Source organism: Cydia strobilella, chromosome 2 (genome assembly GCF_947568885.1).
Source record: "Cydia strobilella chromosome 2, ilCydStro3.1, whole genome shotgun sequence".
NCBI classification, from domain to species: Eukaryota; Metazoa; Arthropoda; class Insecta; order Lepidoptera; family Tortricidae; genus Cydia; species Cydia strobilella.
Window position 1 is genome coordinate 24754573 of NC_086042.1, and position 22699 is coordinate 24777271.

General features: G+C 38.2%; 2 protein-coding genes and 1 non-coding gene across 3 annotated transcripts in view; 2 read left to right on the top strand and 1 right to left on the bottom strand.

The window, feature by feature from the left end:
• Positions 1-1402: 1402 nt before the first annotated feature.
• Positions 1403-1475, bottom strand: Trnam-cau (transfer RNA methionine (anticodon CAU)). The gene has a single exon. It is a non-coding gene; the product is annotated as a tRNA-Met (tRNA).
• A 4336-nt stretch (positions 1476-5811) lies between these two features.
• Positions 5812-8207, top strand: LOC134753542 (la-related protein 6). The gene has a single exon (XM_063689456.1). It carries the CDS (start codon positions 6143-6145, stop codon positions 7349-7351), a length of 1209 nt encoding a protein of 402 aa, XP_063545526.1. The 5' UTR covers positions 5812-6142; the 3' UTR covers positions 7352-8207.
• Positions 8208-22011: 13804 nt separating this feature from the next.
• LOC134754149 (homer protein homolog 2) overlaps positions 22012-22699 on the top strand; it is a 33044-nt gene continuing 32356 nt past the window's right edge. The window contains exon 1 of the mRNA XM_063690252.1: positions 22012-22159. Coding sequence (XP_063546322.1) covers positions 22134-22159 — 26 coding nt within the window. The 5' untranslated portion in view covers positions 22012-22133. The remainder of the gene's footprint in view (positions 22160-22699) is intronic.

The window sequence follows — 22699 nt, forward strand, 5'->3', positions numbered from 1 at the left end:
ATAGAGGGTTCATTCATTCATTCTTTTCAAATTATGGATTCAGTCCAGTGGGATGGATGATCTACTACTAAGTAACGCCTCCGATAGCCGCCAGAGGGCCTACAGCAAATATAAAAATAAAAATTTAAATTTCGTTTTCCGCCTCTTTATTGCCCGAATACATGCAAAAGCGATAGAGGGAGATAACACATTTCCATCATTTTCGATGTCATTTCGAGTGGAAGTTGTATGCAACATTATACCTCAAATTCATTACTAATTGAAAGTTAAATTTTCAAGATCATTTGTTTTTGAAATACACTGACATTTAGCTTAGGATGGTATGAAAATGGTCAAGGTCGGGTGCCAAGTTCATAAAGGTCTGTCCGCACCAGGATAAAAACGTTTTCTTGTTCATGCACGCTTTTACGAACCTGTTGTGGAGGGGGGCGTTCGTGCGAGAGTATAATAAGTATATAATGTCCCTGAGTGCGTTTAGATTAACGTTGTCAAATGCTTTCTCGATATTCAGTGCTGCGTTAAACAGTCTGGTATACTATCTATTCTCTTTGCTCATACAAAAACACCGCCATCTGTTCTGTCTGTATATTAGTCGTGTTATACAACATTATATTCGGTATTCTGGCGGCGCAATGTCGATGTCGCGGTGAGGTCATGTGCCAGGTTCGCGGACAAACAGACTTGTTGTTATGTACTGGTGCTGACCTTGTTTATGTACAAGGAATATAATATTGTGAGTATTATGTGTAAATGTGGGATTTCCGTTAAATATAGAAATAGGTAAATCATCGATAGTATAGCGAAGTATCTCAGAGGTACAACACTAATGGACAAAGATAATAGACTGTATTATAGAGAGTTATTAAGAGGCATAGTAAATTTTGTAGTCACACACAGTAAATTTACTGCCATCTAATCGACACAGGATTCAAACTAAAAATGAAAATGTATAAAAATATCAAAACATGTGTACCAAAGGTGTGGCGCCATCTATCCCAGCATAACTTTTCCTCGATTTCCGAGGCACGTTTTTTACCTTAGACTACTTATCTTATACGTTACTCTATGCTTATACGAAAAACCCCCTCCCCAAAAGGTAGTGGTAAATATCAATAGTTATTTGTGCAACAAGAGAGGAAAGTTGGTTTTTCCACATATAATTTTTCACCTCAGTAATGAGAACATATGGTTTAATAAACAACGTTTAATGAACATTAGGTTATAATATATTTCGAATTTGTAATAGACCCCGAAGTATGTAGTGGCAGTTCATGGCCTTCACTAACTTAGAAATTTACACCTTTACTTACTGCTATAAAATAATCTTCTCCTACCTAGCGTTATCCCGGCCTTTGCCAGGGTCCTGCTATAAAATAATGTTTAAAAAAAACGCAAAAAGATATGCCCCGGGTGAGGATCGAACTCACGACCTTAAGATTATGAGACTTACGCGCTGCCTACTGCGCTACCGAGGCGGATGATGTAACTGGCGAAAATAAGCTACGTTAGCTATGAGCGGGCGGCCTTATTGAATTCGTTATCAATGGATATGCAAATTTTCATTGTTATTACTACTACGCACCTACGCACGCACAAATTTTCTTTTAGATATAAAGTAAAAATTCAAAATCTCACGAACCGTGATAGACAGTTGAAATTTTCACAGATGATGTATTTCTGTTGCCGCTATAACAACAAATACTAAAAAGTACGGAACCCTCGGTGCGCGAGTCCGACTCACACTTGGCCGGTTTTTTATAACCAATATAAGATTTCGAATAAAATTGTTTTCAAAACAAGCAAAATAAAATTATTTTTAGGTCAAAATTAAATGTGGTTAGACTTTTGTATGGTCCCATTTTAAACAAATCTAAAGATTTTATTTATTAAGCGCATAACAAACTTGTTAATTAAGTATAAGTATTAATAAAATACTTACAGAAGCCATCAAGCAAAAAATCAGAAATTTTATATTATTACGAAGCCCTAACAGTGATGTAACCCAAATACTTTGTCAGCCGAATTATGTCAGTCAGAATTTATGTAGGGTACCTATACATGTATGTATGTGTTGCTTGCGTGTAAAGCACCCTAAATTGGGGCATGGGTCAAGGTTTTTACTAGTCGATCTTAATATATGGAAATCTGTATAATTAGGTTTTCGCGCAGGCAGTAATTTTGAGCATTATTAGTTATGAGCTACAGAATAAATTTGTCTCTTTACATCCGGGACACCCCAGTATAAGTACTTATATCAAACTGTGTGAATATATTTCCTCTATCCTTAATCAATTGTTTTCTGTAAGCTGTATCTTTTACTGAGGTGTACCAATAAAGAGTATTCCATCTATCTATATTTTCAATAATGTTAATATCCAGAGAGGAAAATGAGGACTGCGTTTGTATGGAAACGATTTTACTTTCGTCTTATTAACCTCATAAGTCTCATAACACGGCCTCATAGCTTAATCGGTAGTGACCCTTCCTAAGAAGCTGATGGAGGTCCACGGTTCGAAGAGATGGATTGATGGATGTTTTCTATGTAAGTATTTATATATTATTTAATAATAAATATATATCGTCTTCTACTTTCCATAACCGGCTCGTCGTAGGTACTCGTAACGTAAGTATTGCACTTAATGTAGGGCTAGGTCGACATGTGTAAAATTAACACATAATATTTATTTATTTATTTATCGCAATCGGAGCTGGGTCACGTTAATACACAAGCCTTCAATAGCAGAACATCGCAGAAAAAAAAGTTTCAGGGATCGTTGAATAATCAGCCAATTACCGGGGTTGCACAACGGTAAGCCTCTTATTCGGCAGAATTCGATGACGCAAAGGGCTTCAGTCTTATCTATTCCCGAAAGGAAATTACTAGTATAACCTTACCCGTAGACTCTTACCAATTATGAGTACTCAGGGGTCATAACAAACTGGTAATAATGGCCTGCGTCGGACAATTGCGAATCGTACATCGTACGGCAGCGGCTCGCCCCCGCATGAAATCACCTGATATTTTTGTAGTTAATATCAGAAGGTCGTAACTAGCAAGAGAGTACAATAATATGTGTCATTATGTAAGTATGTTGTACATGATTGTAGTGGAACTAAAAGAAGCCAGATGGGCTTAACCCTCTATACCTCATTCAACTTAAAGAGTTAGTACTTACTGGAAAACTCAGAATGCACATCATTGGCCAGAAATAAGACCGCTGCATGCGCATATGATGGGTTTACATGGCACACAAATTTTAGAAAATATCTGTCTTCCTACAGTGCAGACAACGTAAAGAACACGCATTAGTATGATCGAGCAGATTTAAGATTTTTGAGGTGAATTTATTTGAACAGTATAAGGGGAAGGAAGTATATGCCAAGGAGTGGAACGCCCTGCCCGAGTCTGTGTTTCCGCATGAGTACAATTTGGGGCTTTCAAGGCAAGAGTTAATAGGTATCTCATAGGTAAGCGTGCTCCACCGTGGACCACATCATCAATGCATCACTTACCATCAGGTGGGATCGGGGTCAAACGCCTGCCTATTCATCATAAAAAAAAGGGATGACAGAGATTGCGATAAAAATATTTTTAATTTGGATTTAATAGTTTACAGTACATATGGTGCGTAAAAGAGCACTTTTCGTGCATATGTCGAAAGTTTAAAGGGTAATATGTACTGTAAAACGTTGTACGATACACGTGCGAATAGGTAATGCGCAACTCGTGTCGATTTAAAACACTCCGTCGTGTTTTAATTTATCGCCACTCGTTTCGAATTTCCTCTTTTCCGCACTTGTATCGTAAAGAACTATTTTAGTATCTTTAATAACCAATATTTCAATCGCGGCTGCCAGTGAGGTACGAATTACGATTGTTCACGCCGATTAACCATTATCCCCATCATCAGACCACCTCGATGAGATGAAATCATAATATATTGCACTGTCAATTGGGCGTTTTCTAAAATAAATATTGAAAACCTGATTCTTTCAAACATTCTTGGGCTCATTCTACTCAGAATCGACAGCATTCTCCATCCTGCCATTAAAAAAAGGTGTCCCAAAATGTCCATTCCATTACGTCACGTTTTATAGTGTCAATTTTTTTTCACTTGTATGTGCGTGATGTAGTGGAATGTACAATTTTCATAACAAACTTCTCTTCAAATACCAGGATCTGTGAGAATCAGGTTTTCAATATTTATTTTAGAAAACGCCCAGAAAACGCTGTACCTATGATAGCTCAGCTAAATGGCATGAATACTAAAGAAATCTGAAATATTTCTGAAATGTCTGCCCGCGTCCTCCCGTAAACTTCATAGTCATGCGCGGCAGTAGGAGGCGTATTTAGATCATATAAATATCATAGTAATTTAATATTTACCTCAATGCATCTTGCTCACACCGCTATGTTGGTGCTGGAGGAATGGACTAGAACCTCGGTTAATGTAAAGACTAAAATGTCACAGCCATTACAAAGGGTTTGACTGTAGTTTGTAGTATTTACCTATAACACTTTAAACTCTCGCGTTTTGTACACACATAGAGTAACTTATACTAGAGCGGTACTGTCATAGTAAATTTTGTAACCCCAGTAAATTCACTGCCATCTGTCGACACACTTTAAAACTAAAAATAAATATTTATAAAAATACGATAAAATGTATTTAAATATGGATAAATGATTTTTTTATTTGCATTAAATATTTTTATATGATTTTGACCCATGTTCTTTTACTGGTATGCGTTAAAATTATAAATAACAAACGAAACAATCAACGCCCTCTATACGAGAGTAGGCTAAAACTAGTGGCGCCATCTGATCGAGAATCAAATTTTCGTGATTTTCGAGGCACGTTTTTTCCTTAGACTGTATCCATCTATTACGGAGTTATATCTATCTTTGGTACACATAATCAATGTATGTATGTGTTAGTATTTACCTAGTCCTGAAATAACCAAATATGTATCTACTAATCTATCAGGCCAATTCGAATGTGCAATGTGCACTGTTATCAGACTGGCGTTTAACTGATATCATCTAAATATCGCGCATTTCGCTCGTACCTACTTATCACATGTATTGGCGCGGGCGAGACGCACGATAATTAAATAATGCATATGATTCAAATACTTATCTAAAATTATTCCAGACGTAAACGATGATAACTATATTTTTAAATTAAGTACATAGGTTTCTGGAAAAGCCGTTATGTTAACTGAAGGTAAGGTAAAGCCTGACCAGTAATATATGATCATTGTCAAGAGGGCGCTTTTGTTGCGCATGTATAGGGTGACAGTTCAGTATAGTATGAAAAAAATAGTTCCCGTGAAATTCCGCAACATGGCGCGTGATCATATATTCCTGGCCAGGCTTTATATTATTTACCTATATATTAGTACAGGTAGTAGTATTTTTATTAGCTTAGCAAGTTAACATAAAAAAATAAATTGCTACATAATAAATATGAGCAGTTGAGCATAATATAATTTACATACACAAAATATAATACAAATCCTCTTTACTGCACAACCTCAAAAATAACATTTACAGAGATACACACTTAATACATAAAGACAGAGGAAATCAATAGGCGGTCTTATCTTCTCTTATAAGAGCGATCTCTTCCAGACAACCTTTAGACACACACACACACACATACACATAGATTTAAATATATTAATAATGATACATTAAAATATCTTGGCATTTTCTGGACAATAAACGCAATGAAGATGCATTTCGACCTTGTTACAAATACCAACACAGATCGCGGTAACGCACTATAATCACGTAATCATACAAACATATATTCCACTATCAATAGCAGAAACGCCTTTTAATGTTTACATTCGTGTAATCATTGCATGTTCACGATAAGAGTTTGCGTGAGACCGCGTTCCTCCAAACTTGAATAGTAACCTCCTTTAAACACAATGCCACCTTACTAACAGTAAGCTAATTACGATACAGCACATGGCAATGTCATCTCGTATTTCCGAGTCACTTTTACCGACACATCCCCCCGATCTTATAAAAGAGGCGCGTGCCCGCCGCGCGCTAGCAGTCCGTACCGCGCTACCGAGCGAGACGCACGTGTAATGCGTAAATATTAGTGGAGTCTCACTATCAGTAAACATGGAGAGCCCTTCTAGCCCGGGCGTGCCCGAGGATGAAGGCATCGCTACCGACCGCCGTCTCTCCGCCGACGACCACGCGGACCTCTCCGATACGGCCTCCGAAGCCGGCTCCGGAGGAGGCAAAGACTCCGGCTGCGAAGTTGCCCAGGATGCGCAGGAGCCGCCCTACACCCCGCCCGACGACGAGCTTGCCAACCGGATAGTATCCCAAGTGGAGTTTTACTTCTCCGATGCGAACATTACTAAAGATGCCTTTCTGCTCAAACACGTTCGTCGCAACAAGGAGGGTTATGTGTCCCTAAAGTTAATATCTAGCTTCAAGCGCGTCAAACATCTAACGAAAGATTGGAGGGTGGTTGCCGAGGCTTTGAAGCGATCAACGAAATTGGAAATCAATGAAGCGGGAACCAAGCTGCGCAGGATCGAGCCCTTACCAGCATATGATGAGACCACGCCATCCAGGACCGTCGTAGCTGTTCGGATGCCTATAGACAAGCCTTCAGTGGAAAACGTGTCTCGTCTCTTTGCGAGCTGTGGAGAAATAGCCTTAGTCCGCGTACTCCGTCCTGGTAATCCAGTTCCCGCTGACGTTCGCCAGTTCCTCAACAAGAATCCCAGTCTCGTGAATTGTGTGTGTGCTTTAGTTGAGTTCACGGAGTCCGAGTCGGCGCGAGAGGCGCTGCGACTTCAAAACTCCGAGGACGAGGGCATGCGAGTGTACGAACTGAACGGTGTCCCTCGGGAGCCGAAGAGGAAGGCGCCGATACGACGGCCGCCACCGCGCCGCCACGAATGTGAATACTCGTCTTGTTGCAGCGGTAGTGAAGCAGAATACGAATACAGATATGGTAATCCTTTCCTTAGAAGAAATTCGAGTGGTTTCTTTCCACCGCGTACGCCAGAAATCCAGACGTGGATTCCGCGGCGGCCATCGACGTGCAGCCACAGCTCGGATTCGGGGGTGTCGTTCTACTGTAGTTCGCGGCGGACCTCACAGGTGAGCACGGGCAGCGCCAGCAGCGGCGACGGCTGGCTGGCACGCCGACTGTCCGGCTGCTCGCTGTCCGGACCGGAGTGTGGCGGCCGGAGGCTGTCTTGCGCGCCTCGGTTTGAACCCCGGACGCCGCTGGTGCCCGATGGCACACGCGGCTTCCACGCCGCTGCGCGCCAGCGCAGAATCTCGGACCTCGCACTCTACTCGCGCTAGAAAGCGCCCGCCAACCGTGACACCTTTCTAACTGCGTTGGATAACTGCCTTTCACGTTATGCCCGCTTAGTTTTTAATCTATTTCGTACGAGGAAGCGAATTGTTTATGTGATCGCGTGTGTTCTAGACGGTTTAGTTTAAGTTTCTCCGCGTTGATCTGTTTGAGGCGGCCGGCCGAAACTTCAGTTACCTATTTTGTACTTATCGGTCCGGCCGCGTGCGGAAAGAATGTGATCGAATGAGCTCATTTAGTCGTAAGCCACAGGCAGCTGTGTTAGGTTATAGTTTTCAAGTTTCAATTGTAATTTATTAGTATTTATAGTCGCGTATTTATTGCGAAGCGCGCGCGGCGGGCTGCGAGTTTTCATCCAATTATGTCAGAGTTGTGAGCACAAAACGAATAAACAAAATCGACATGCGAGTGATCGTAGACTCGATGGCCGCGCCGGCGATCAATGGAGTTGTGTAAGGCTTGCGAAACGAGCAAAAGTAAAAGTCGTACATAGCTATAAAATCTGTCGTTCGCCGGACTCAGAAATGAGATAAAATCGTAACAATCGTAACAGCCCGCCGTGCTCCGGCGGAACTAATCGTCTTCATGCAATACGATTAAGTCATAATATTAACTATAAGTCAGCCGCGCCATGTCATCTTTTTGTTAAATGTTATTTAAGTTCGTTGTGATGTTTAATTTAAATGGTTTATATCCGTTATTATTAATTTATTCTAAGACGTGGAGGGTTATCGTTCACAAATTTCGGCATTAGACCGCCGAGGTGCTTTTTTATAGGTACCCTCTGCTGCTCTTTATATTGTAAAAAGATAAATTTTAAAATAATAAATAAGTTTTGCAGAACATTTTGTTTTTCTTGTAGATACTAGTGAAGGGTAGTAAATTCAGCTTCGATTGATCTTAGAGAACTCATCATTTCGGTTAGTCTTAGTTCCCGATTCGACGGATTCTTGTTTCGCCGGATTCTCGGATTGTGACGTACTAAAGTAAATCCGGCGAAACAGGAATCCGGCGAAACAATAATCCGGCGAATTGGGAACTAACCATCATTTCGTCGATGAGCTCGATTTTCATTTTAATTCGAAAGAATCGATATGAAATTAAATTAAAATAAAAACCACATATTTACGAAATAGATCAACTGAGGTAACTTTGGACGATAGAAATATTGGCCTATTTTTGGAAATGTTTCTTACTGTATACATATTATGTACGTACTGTATAGGTACATTGTTACAATGACGCTGCAATAGCGATTTTTTCATCTTTACTTAGTAGTTACCTGTCATTCTTTCAGTTCATCGTAAAAAAGAACGTAGTTTAGTTATTCCTAAACTCCCAAGTTATCCTTAGATTTAAATTGACAGTACATTAATGATAATTAATTAACAAAAATTCGAAATCTATTTGCTAAAGTCGATAAGATAGCAATGTAAAGCACACGACACCCCTACCATGAGTCACTGAAAGTGTCAAAACTGGCATAAACGCTAACGTCTACGTAATTTACTTTCTATACATCTCGCTCGCACTAATATGCGAGTACGAGCGAGATGCATAGAAAGTAAGTTACGTTCTTGATAGCGTTTATGTCAGTGCTAAACTGGTGGTAGCCATAAATAAAAGTTGTAAACGTTGAGTATAAACTTTACTTTATATGTATGTATGTCTTTGTATGTATGTCTTTGTATGTATGTAAAGAGCGTTCTCCCATCTTAAAGGCCGGAAACGCACTTACAACCCCTCTGGTGTTGCGGGTGTCCATGGGCGGCGGTAATCGCTTACCATCAGGTGATCCGTCTGCTCGTTTGCCTCCTATTTCATAAAAAAAAAATGTAATAATATAATTTTCACACTTATGAACACTACAAAACCAATGCGTTAGCGCAATCAAATTTATCTTCTATATGACACAGAAATGGGGGCCAAACCTAGATGACAATCATGAATCGACAAACGAAAAGAAAGTCAGCGTTTCGATTGGCGTTTTTATCAAAGATTATCATCTCGGCTAGACCCCCTGCAAATTTTTCTCGAATAAGCCGATATCAGAGGGGTGACTAATTTACAAAATTCGACTTATTTACCAGATAGATTGTATTATTTCCAACCTTGGTAGTGGAAAGTGGGTGTTTTGGGCCGTTCGCCTTGTCGAATCAATTCTCACGCCTCTGATAATATTGCTCAAGCTAATATAAATAAAAAGTACTGAACTTGAACTATATCATATTTGAATTGACAGAATGACGCAATAGGTGTTAATTAGATTGTGTGAAGGATCGTTACATTTATAACGCTTGACATATCGACTGAAACTGGTACGATTTACACCGGCCGGGCCTGCATGGCTGGACGGATCGGTCGCCTTAGTTACTGAAGGCTGTAGTCTGCCGCCTGCCAAATTTCAAGGAAAATATGGAAATTGCACTTTGACTGCAGGCCAGCATTATTGTTTCTGGATTGTTTATTTTAATAAAATACGCCTAATTTTCTTTTCTTGTGAAAGAAAGGTATACTTAGACGATTTGTTTTTCTAACAAACTATCTGACGTTGTGACAATACTTAGGAAAAAAAAGAAACAAGTATGTGCTTAGAAAACGGTTGATAAAGCCACTTATAATTACATATATTTACTATATATAGGTACTACAAGCTACAAGTACTTAATTAAAAGAATAATTAATTTAGATAAATAACTTTGCATAGACTGGAAGAATTTATTAGTCCCCAGCAAGCTCGGTTCTCCATACAAACGTATTTATGCTCTCATTTTAAAACGACTAGCTAGATTGCTCTGAAACTTTGTACTTACAATAGTATAAGGTATATCTTAGGCCTGTAATTAGTTTATGTAGCTTCGGATACCATAGTAAAAAAATACAGCATCATTCATTCATTCAACAAACGAAATAGAGATAATTGTTTTTGCTCTATTTCGTAAGCCCTCCTTATATATATAATTATTTCATATGTACAATCATCAATAGGGTATTCTCCTACTAGTCAAATAATTTTCTTTTTTAGAACTGTCAAAACGATTTGCTAATATAATTTATATGATTTTATTTATTTTAGTTTTTGTGTTTGTTAGGTTCTAGTTTAGGTTAAGATTTTTGTAAAGTTTTATTTTGTATGACATGTGTGATTTACTTTATGGGCTAATATGAATACAATATTTTTATTTATATGAAACATTACACAATGACGTCACGGTCGACTCGCCTACTTTTTATATTTCTACCCGATTTATTAAATAGAACTTGAGTTTAAAAATAACTGCTATATCTATGTTTTTCTAATAAATTATCTGGTGCTTTACTTCGTGCATGGTGTGCATAAATTTATTTTAAATACAGACAAATACCCTATGCTGCTAATAACACCGATGTCTGAGGCCAATAAAAATTTTCTCTCTTCCTCTCTTTCATTTTATGGCCAGAGGAAAGGTTCTCATTGTTTTTCTGCGGTTTTTCTGCCCTCTTTCGGCGCTAGTCAGCGTCATCTAAGAGCCCCCTATCCTCACATAATCAAACGGGTGTCATCTCATTCGATTTGCGGTTAACTGCACGTAATAAAGCAGTCATTAATTAAGTGTAATTCGGCGATAATCATCACCTATCGTATCGCTTTGAAATCGATCGCGTAACCGCATAAACGATTATATAAGAGCTATTAAAAATTATCCGAGTCATAAGGAAGGCGTAATAATGACACTAATAACTATTTTAGCTAAATATATTTTCAACAGTTTGTCGTGAAAGGTAAATAAAAAAAGTCCAATTGAAGTGTCCAACTGATAAGAACTGTGTAATTTCTTTCGTTTAGTTTTAAGAGTCCCCGGCAAGTTCGGCCAAATTTCACCTTCCCATACAACCTGAGTTTCGTTCTCATTTTAAAACTATGGATTGTAATGAAACTTTGTACATACAATGACATGAGGTATATCTAGGTCGGTAATTAGTTTAGCTCCAGTATATAAAACAAACGACATAGAGCGAAAAAATTCGCTGTATAATTTTAACAAAGTATGGTATCTGAAGCTACATAAACTAATTACAGACATAGATATACCTTATCCTATTGTAAGTTCAAAGTTTCAGAGCAAACTAGCTATTCGTTTTATAATGAGAGCGTGACTACGTTTGTATGGAGAACCGAGCTTGCCGGGTTGCCTTAAGGTTGCATTCAGATGGCGACTGCAGCCGACTGTTGCAACGTCACTGCTGTAGCGTTGAAGAAGCCCGTGTTTACTGAACTCACTGACAATCTCCATGATAAAATGAGTGACGGATTGAATGCTCTAATCTCGACAGTAATGCGACGACGACTTTAACGCAATGTTTGAAGGAAATTGACAGTGACATAGTCTGCGCCAAGGCTGCAGTAATAACGTTCCAACAGTAACGCTACTGCACTAGTCGCTATCCGGATGTAATCTTCAAGTACATAGAGAGATTATGTACTTTGGTTTTTAACTATTTTGTTTTTTTCTCATCATACTCGTGTTCTGGTTTTTCTACTTAAAACAAAAAGTATACGATCAAAAGCGAATCTTAATATCATAGAAATACGGTTGGAAATATAACGTACGCACTATGTAAATTCTGATGTCTATATTTTTCTAGCCAAATCCTTATTCACCAAACGTCGTATAGCTTCTCCCGATTGGAAATCAATTGAATGGGAAAAACAATTTTATAGTAAACGTAATGGGCCGTAATAGCTTCAATAAGAAAGCTAATCTATGAGTCATGAAGCAACTTTCTCGAGATACCTACGTTTCCTAAGGCGAGTGCTGCATTCTGACGCTATGTGATACCAACTCGTGCATAGGTCGGAGTCGGACTCGCACTTGGCCGGTTTATTTTATTTTCGTGGCACTAATTAGGTACCGACAAAGGTTGCATATTAGGTACTACTACTATATGTATACTATACAATATGTATACCTATATCGGGTGGAACAGAATGAGGGACTTTTATGCAAATGGGGAATTGTTTAGGCTACGTGCTTTATTTTTTACTTATTAATCACGTTAAGATTTCTAACCGTTTTTGAGCTACAGTTTGTTAAACATTAGTGCAAAAAAACTGTAGGGTTGTCACTGATATAGAAATATTTAATTTTAATGTTTTTGTTTTATGATTGTGAAATAAAACTATGAAAACGGGTTATATCGCGTATATTTACTTTTGATTTTGTTTTACGTTTGATTTTGTTTTACTTTTTAATCCAGGTTTACGATTATAACTCGATTGTAGATCACTTAGATAACACTATCCTTTCAGCTCAGTCTCTAGAAATGTTCAATCCTGTATATACCTCTTCACTGCGACGTAAACTGTTGCAAAGTTCGATGAATCCCAATTAAAATTCAGTAATCAAGTATTGTTTAATCGGTTACGCGATGTTACGCCGCCTGCTACCAACCGGTTTTATGTATTTTCGAGTGTAGGTACTTTGTTTTACAAGGGGGCAAAGTTGTTGTTTAACCTCTCGTGCTAATATTGATAACCGAGCAAGCGAAAGATTTCAAAATTGAAATCTTCCAACAATGGAATCTTGAGCGTTGCGAGGGTGTCAAGGCACGAGGCTTAAACAAATTTTGCCACCGAGTGAAACATAACATTTTTCACCACACCAACACAAGGAAAATACTATAGTACTGTAAATTATCAAACAAAATCAAAACCAATCAAAATTAAATATTTATCATTCAAAATCATCATTTAAAAGTCAATTGTACCAGCAAACATAAGAAAACAACACAAAATTTGCATTTGATTACTTTGCCTTTGTGAATAAAATGCAACTTTCTTGTCAATTTTTGAACAATCAAGAGAGCCTTTACCAACTTTTTGTTTAAGTACTAGCTAGACCTTACCGAGAAGATGATGTAACAAATTAACAATTGGAACGATATTATGATTTGTTGATTAATCTGATTCTAATCATTGTTCTTGTCTAGAAGGTGATCGAACTAGGTCTGCGTCATTAGAAGGTAAAATAGTTTTTTGTGTAAAAATGACACTCTTGACCCTTTTTACCTTTTTGATGGATTGCATTGTTCAATCGAAGGGTCGAATTGAGGCTAAATAACATGTAAATATAGTTCTATCACACTTACATAATGTGTTTTAGAAAAAATGTTTATGCCTATTACCGCAACGCAGCTCACCGCCGATGGCCGGTGGGTCACCGTTCGTTCCCTTTACAAATAGCCGACCGTATAAGATGAATACAGTACAGTACAGTCACATACAGTCTAAGGAAAAAAACGTGCCTCGGAAATCAAGAAAATTTGATTCTCGCACAGATGACGCTACCAATACCAACCTTTGGCCTATTCTCGGCTAGATGGCGTTGACGGTTTCGTTTGGTATTTAACGAATTTAACACATATCAGTGAAAGAACAATAATAAATACAAATAGAAAAATCATTTAATACATTTTTTTATATTTTTATTTTTAGTTTTAATCGTGTCTCGATAGATGGCATTAAATGTAATGTGACTACAAAATTTACTATGACAGTACCCCCTTCCCTATATATTCTCTTTGCAAATTAGCCATGATGGAATGCCGGGTGTTGAATTAAAATTTTAGTAGGTACACGATAACACGGGGTAAAAATTTCTTGCTCCAATATTTGACACTGAAACTCTAAGGATGTGGTAGTTCTGAAACCAAAATGGTCGCGCAGCGCACCGGCGGTTCAAGAGGAAATTCCTCCCGCGAACGTTTTCGAATGACGATGTTGATGAAAAAACTACCTTATGTCCTACCCCGGCGCTCAACTATCTCCATACCAATTTCATCGATTCAGTGGATTAAGCGTGAAAAGGCAACAGACAGATAGAGTTAATTTGTTATTTTATAAAATTAATATCTAATAGGGATAGACGTGTAAGAAGGCAAAGGCATTCGGAAGAGTTGTATTTTGTTGAGTAGAGCGCAATGACATTCTCGTATACGTATCTGACATGGCAATATTGGCAATGCTCTTGCCTTATGCTAAATAATATTGGCAATGCTCTTGCCTTATGCTAAATAAGGCAAGAGCATTGCCAATATTGCCATGTCAGATACGTATACGAGAATGTCATTGCGCTCTACTCAACAAAATACAACTCTTCCGAATGCCTTTTGCTATGCTTGCAATCTTACTTAGGCTTTCTTATATAGGTAGGTGCGTAAAAGTTCTTCGAATAATTTTATATCCCGGATTAGAACTAAATAATTCGTTTTATTGGTGATAATTATTATTATCTATTTTAAAATGCATACGTAGGTAAGTTATAAGTAGGAACCTAGTACTATATTATTTTTTAATTAATTTTGTATTAAGCAGAAACGTAAATGTAAGCCCAAAACTATACGTTTTTCCCGTTTCCTTTATTTCTAAGCATTATAATTATTATTTTTCACCTCAGCAGCTCAAACAAGCCTATTTTCGTCACTCCAGGGAGTGAAACAAAGTAGCTTTTTAATTTAGTAAAGGCCATGAACTGCAACTTCATACTTCTGTTACAAATTGTTTTTTTTTTCTCTGTATTATTCTGTGTAATTCGAAATACATTTTAACCTTTAATATGTTCTTACTACTGAGGTGAAAAATTATGTGTGCAACACGAGAGCAAAGTTATTTTACATCTCATGTTTTTGAGTTCCTCGCTACGCTCAAGATTCTAACTTAGAATCACTCGCTTAAAAGATCTGCCACATAGACATCTAGTATCAATTTTATGCAAATATTGCAATCAGTTGCCCTGACAGCCGGTACTTCCTCGAATCCGTGAACCACAGGCCCTGACTTATTCGTTATATAACATAACACAAATACATAATACACGTAACAAGAAAACACGGCTGACCTCGAGAACAAATGAAGATCGTTATGAGTTATTGTTAGCTTAAAAGCAATCTATCTTGCTATTATCATACTAATTTGGTGGTTACTTAATATTACACCGTTTTGTACCTATTTACACGTACGAGTACGTAGTTTTCCAAGTAATTCTCAGTCTTTTTTTACCCGGTTAGTAACAGAAATTACTAATCAGCCATCGCTATTCTGATGGTGTGTCATTTGTACTTGACTCGTTAAAACTGTTTTCGAGAACTTGTTTAAGTATAAATATGTGACGTTTTCAATCAAAGGGTACCACATTGTCGCGTAACATAAGGACGAAATTGGATTGTATCTTTATACGAATAACCTGTCAGAGCGTCTTTATGGCAAGTGACAATGTGGCACCTATTGATTGAAAATTACACATATCATAAATATTGCTCGTTTAAGGAGCTCTATAAACTTTACCGATAGCGTATGCGATTATAATACATTGATTGCGGCACTAGATCGATCACTCGATCCTACCGTAAAATGTACCTACTTTGCTCCCCACTAGCCACTGGATAATTAAATAAATAAATAAATATTATAGGACACAACCTTACACAAATTGTCCTAAATAAATACAGACCTAAATAACTCTGCTCCCACAGTTGTTACATATGAAAACGTACTATATTTATCACAATCTCATTTATATGATAAAACATGGTATGGTGATGGCCTACTTTAAATCGGTATATATATATTTTATCAACATACCTATCCCCGTTCCGGCTCTTACCTGGTCCAGAAAATATCGCTGGCCGTGCAACGCGGCAATGCCGCTAGCATTTTTGGCACGTTTGAACGGTGACAGTCGGAACGGGACATAGGCCTTTTATATACCTACCTCATTGCCTGTTAGTTTGCTAAAATTATAATTAATTTTATTTTTAGGTTTAGTACTTCTAGTTTTAATTTTTATCTAATCCCATTAAATTATATTGTTTTTATTTTTTTATAAAATAAACCGTAAATATTATTTAAGGTCAAGTAATACTAACCTAAAATAGACAATACCTTATAATAATTAAACTAAATGTAATTTATTACCTATCGCAATATAATAATTTACTTATGAAAAATAATCTTGAGGACAAAATTTGGAGTAGGTAGAGTATTAGGCATATTTTACGGTACCTAGTTGGCATAATTATCGATTACGTCTGTTGAGCTCGGTCGGTTACGCCAAGTAAGTACAATTATGTCAAAAATGAGGCGGCCATACATTGTCACTATTTAGACACATTACAGAATAAGCGTAGACAGACTCTATACCTTAGTACGTAGGTAATCCAAGGTAGATGACAGCTTCTGAAAATCGTGACAGCTTTGACCGACCTAACGACCGACTTAATGCCCCACCTAATAACCTGGAACGATTGTTTACAACCTTTAGCAAAATAGACGCATTGCGTGCCATCATTGTATAGGTAGATAGATTGGAGCGTAATTACGCCGTTTAAAATTAAACCGTAATAATTCTTATTGGATCGGATCATTGCATAAATAGGAATCCGTAAATGGGTCAACCATTACAACTGCTTACACTATGTCAGTATGTATTGTATGTAACGAAAATTGTTTTTATTTAGGACATTTTTACCAATGATCTTAACGATGAAAAAAACTTAGCACTAATATTGTTTGTCTCGTTGTAAGAGATAGGAAAGAGAAGTTTAAAATATTAAAAATGTCTTCTTTCTTAAATCACATTTACAAACGGGTCTATCGCGAATTTATTTTGTTACCTTTATTTACTGACGTTTCGACACAGGTTTCACTGGTCGTGGTCGCGACCCGACCCGACCCGTCGCGATAGACCCGTTTGTAAATGTGATTTAATATGTGTTCAAACCGCGAAAGTTTTAAATGTCTTCTTTCTTATTTTGAAAAATGATTTCCATCAAATTTATGATGATTTCGCCAATGTCACAAGTGTACCTGCAATAATATGTTAGTGTAAGGCCTGAGTGGACGCTCGAAGCGGAGCGTTCGGCGGGGCGTGCAGCGTGGCGTCGAGCGTCCAAGGGGTTTGAGCTGCGTGCACGGAGGCCGCTCGCATACGTTTTTATTTGTTTAACATGCACGCCGCACGCCCAACTCGAGCGTCCACTCAGGCTTTACACTTACACAACGAAGGCCGCAAAAATATATGAAACGAACTTTTTTGTAGAGCCATAAGAGCGTGTCTCATATTTTTGCGGCCTACGAAGAGTAACATATTATTGCAGGTGAGGTGACTGTACTCGTATTAGAGCTAGTATACATATATTATGGAGGGTAGAGGTAGGTCGAACATCACGTTGTCCGGTAGTTGCTTATAGTAAAGTGATGGCTGGACTTTACAATTGCCGGGTGCCGGGTGTAGACTAAAGCGCTGGACCAGCGAGATGGCCATGCGATGGTTATGGCTCCTCTACACGATTAACAAGATGGCCCCGCGCTGGACTAGCGAGATGGCCATGCAATGGTTGAGAGCACAAGAATTGGCCACGTGTGGATGCGTACGCACGGTACGCACCATCGCTGGCCCACTACCTTTGATGTGCGGACGAAAAACCGACAGCGTAGCCATCCCGCCGCGCCATAGGCCATCCGACACCACTACCCTCTCTCATCTTAGTGGGCCAGTATGATGGCCATCGTGTAGAGGAGCCATCAAAGATAGCATACTAAAAATGATTTTCGAGTTGAGATGTCCATGCTAACGGAAACTATACGGAACCTTTGTCGCACCGGCGCGCGACGCCCGCGCCGAGAGGCAACAGTTGGGTGCCGCTCCCACGGTAATGAGCTTGCTATTCTTTGACCTGCTCGTTATTACGGTGACTTCATTCTAAGAAATCTAGTGCGCCAAATGCCATTGCACTTCCAGGGTCGTAGTTTGCATTAGGACAAGCTAAATTGAGCGAAAAAAATGGTTGTTTATAAAATCGGTTTACTGACGATAATTTTGCATGATAACGTCATAAGAAAACATTGATGAAAAGGCCGTAACGTTACCATGGAGATCTATCCACAACGTTACCATGGAGATCTGTCTAATCCAGTGGTTAGTTATCCAATCGCAATATGATTCTCCGCGTGATTTAGAACTAATCTTCACGGTTATGTTATCGCATTTGTTGCTTGACTGTTAGAGAAATAAAGTACCTAAGTACATATCTAGGGAATCATTATTATTTTCCATTTTCTCACACCAATTGACACTAGTGGAGCAACTGATCGTTTTCCCCTGCGCCACACGTTGACACCATGACATGTCGGTGGCCCCTTAACTACCTTCGTCCGTGCCAATGATGGATGGGATCGGGTTGCATCCAGTGCCTTGATTAGCTTATAAATATCTTCTCCTAGGTTTGATACGCAAGCGATATAAAAGTGTCAATATTTGTCAATATCTAAAGTGGAAAATGGCGATTACGTTTGTACAGAGTAGCGGTCGTTCACTATCCTCTTAAATAAACCCTGTTGTTAAAAGCCTGTTGTTTGTAAACAACCTTTTACGTCTGGACCATTAGTAAATTATCCACACACGGCCCCAGCGAAGGCCGGCGGAGGAAATCTGCGCGGAGGCCGGAGGAAAATGATCCGGAAGAGAAACGTGTGCGCAAACAAGTGAGTCATTGTGGAACGAGTTTGGCGATATTTTCATAGGCAGATTTTTTTCTTAATGCTATAAATGCTTGCTCTCGACCCAAAGATTCGTGCTGTCGCGTATTGGCTACAAAGGACACTGTGAGCGCAAAGGGCTAAATATAGCTGTAGGTAATACAGTCGCCATCATCAGCTATATCTATATAAAATATCTGAACACGCACTCTAACGCCTTAACCATAACGGCGTGTTCAGATACTTGTGAGCGCCTTGGCCGCTCCGATATATCTGATGGCGACTGTACTTACTTGTAGGGTGTGATAGGAACCCAGACTTAAGACCTAAGATGATCTCGTTTTTATCGTCTGTCATTGTCGCGGCTACATTAATAAGTACATAGGTATGTAAATGTGAGAAATGCATGACACGATACTGCTGATTCCGCTTTTTCCTTTCCTCAAAATTCTCACAACAATCGAAGAGTTCGTGCTATTCTTTAATTACGTACGCACGTAAGCAACTGTACTTAATGTAACCGGTCACTTGATATTTACCTTTCAGTGTTTCCCTCAGCCAAACACCAAACTCCAAACCCAATACAGTTGCTCAATAAATGTTGTTTGTGGACTTTTCTACGGCAGGCACCTGTAATAGGCAATCCAAATTGCATAGAGTTAGACCAAGATAAGTTTGCAACTATTTTGATAGCACACACAGTGCACGTGTTATTATACCCGTCAAACTTATATGAAATTATGACGTATGATATAACACTTGTTACTGCGTGTGCTATCAAAATCGTTGCAGACTTATCTTGGTCTAACTCTAGCGTTGTTTAAATAAAACAATAAGCGATGTAATTAAACCCATTCGCTAATGTATACTTCAACATAAAAGATAATAGTTACAGCTAAATAATTATCTTTTTATTGTTAATTTTAAAGTTTATGTCGTGCAGATTATCTGATTATTTTTGGTTCAAAATCGATCTCACGAGATGGCGTGTTACGTGAACGTTACACGGAGTTCAAAGACCTCTTTCGTGAACGATTATTTATTATATTTCTACAAAAAATGTATGTCGGTCAGTTACACCGTTCGTTTAAGGGAAAGTAGTTTAGACTGGAATTTGTGTCAATTTCTTAGAGGTAGCTGCCTAACAGAAAGTTATCTAATATGTGTAAGAGATCGACCATACTAAAGTGCCGAAGTTAAAAACCTATACTTATGTTCATGCATTATTTACTTACATATTAAGTATGAGTACATCCCAAAAATGTATGACATAAAACTGCGTAACTCTAAGGCACGTCATGGGTCATACTTTGGCTCAAACTCCGGTGTGATAGTTCCTTAGCGTGAATCATGTCCTAGAATTGACAACTTGATTTCAAAATATTGTCTTCGTTTACCGCGACAGTTACTCATGAAATACAACTATGAAATCTGATTATATCGCGTATATTGAATTTATAATACATCCCGACGTTTCGAACCCTTTACAGCGTTCGTGGTCAACGGGTGACTGCTTCAACTTGATTTCAGCATAGGAATACATCTTCTAACATTACCTAGAAGTTGCCTAATTGTAGCCCGCAAGGGTGTGGCAACATTTGTAAACCCTTCATGTTACCTTTGTTAAGGTGTCCTGCAGAAGATTTCCGATTTTAAAACATAAATAGTGCAGAAGAAATGAAGTTTATTTCAGAGTGGATACTGCATGTAGGTATGTTAATTTCCAACTTTGGCAGATTGGTTTGGCAACTTGTTACTCCGCAGAAAAAAGTTACAAAAATTATATCGAAAGATCTTGCAGGACAAGTGAATGTTCATAAGGTAAAGAGGGCAGAGGTCACAAGTTCGAAATCTATTCGTGAACTAATGACATTGCGGCGCGAGACTTCGTAAAAGCGATTCGTGGGGCACACATGGATTGAAACAGCTATATTACAAACACATTATTTACAACTACCTACAGATTTAATTTTAATTACATAATTTAACATATTAATAACGGGTCACTCGCGTATTTTAAGTCGAAAAACGCTCGACATGTTTCACTCCGTACCGAGGAGCGTCATCAGGAGCTACAGATCTAATATTGAGATAGCTTCTCATTAAGCACACAATAAAGACAATCGATTGCGTTGAATACGTGCTTTCACCGTTGCCGAATGATGTGCGTGGAAGCTGAAACTGATGCATGCTGAGGATCACATTATTAGAATCTGGAGGAAACGGGTACCTGCACATTTAGGTGAGTGAAAACCGTAACTACCTCAAGGATGCTAGCAATTGGCAATTCCAGAGATGACAAGCACGTATTAGGTATGTTAGTGCTATTGGCATGTATGTATGGTAGTGTAAAAAGTTCACCTGATATTAGATCATTATCGCCTGCACGATGTGCACTTTGTGAGCGACCAGCCTAGGTAGCAGTAGCAGCTTAACTTAATTAAAACGACAACGTATATTATGATAACAGGTGTTTTTTTGATAAAAAAAAGTTACTTACCTGAACGAGGTATGTATTCTTTGCAGGTACGTACTTCAATTTAGGTGTAGTATGTAGCTGCATAAATTTACTGTACGATAGTACATTTTTACACGTTAGCCTCAGGCTAAAGACATGCAGTCTACCGTAAATTGACTTAATAAATAAAATGTTCAATATGAGGCAATATTCTCAATTTCAGAACCTTGTACGTAGGTACCCTATCTGTACAAGTTGCTGAAGTCATGGTCGACTACTTTTGTTTAAATAAATTGTGTTGTTTAATAAATTTGGTAATACAGAGCCATCTATCTTGGATAAAAAATATCAAATTTTTAGGCCATCTAGCGGTGAATAGAAAAGTACATCACAGGAATTAAGCCATCTAGTGAGGAGTAGCAGAATTAAAAGATACTAGTTTTATTGCTTAAGCACTAGAGGGCAGCCAATAACACAACCATGACCACAAAAAAAAATTAAATGCAGTTTTGTTTGTATTTATGAAAGTTGATTAAAATTATACCAAGTTATATATTGAAAATAAAATATTTTAACTACGGTGAGCTTTTTTTATGAGTTTTAATTTTATGACAGTCAGTCATAGACAGTCAAATAGTCTCAAAAACTTCCTCAAACTTACTTTATTGTTTATAGTTGGTACTGTTGGTAGCTCGAAGATAGTCTTTAGTTTATGGTGCGATCGCCGCTTGTGACAGTTTGTGTGAGGAAAATTGGAAATTATGAAGTAAAACATTTTCTGAAATATTGTGTTTAAATGACAGCAGGAAAAGAAACCATGGGGTAAGTTTTATTCTATAGTCCCAGTCGAATTTAATTCACAAAACTCCCCTGTTCTTACGTATATATTATCCATGATAATCCATTTCTAAATATGTCCCTTGGCATTTCGAGGGAGGGGATGCATTTTACCCATGCGTAGGGGTATTTTAAGTTTGCTTTCCAAGGATCGCTATTATTTACAATCACAACACACTATGACATCAAATAAACGTGTCCCCACACGTAAATATGTGACCTTTTCAATCAATTACACCCTATTTCCTGCGCTTTCGTTAACACTCGTAGTACATTGCATCTATTTCCGCCTAAATAGGCAATTGCACATCGATTGCACACGATTGAGTGGATTTACGGCCGGTAAGGTCGCCTGGGGTCGGGTCAGGAGGTTCTATTTTTAAAAACTTCATACCTGAGTAATCTTTTACTTGGTTGTGAGCGCCTGTTACGTTAGGGCGTATATTGGCGAAATATTCGCATAAATACTATTAAAAAAACATTATTAATAGTAATTCGTTTGGCATAATGCGTGAGGATAAAAAT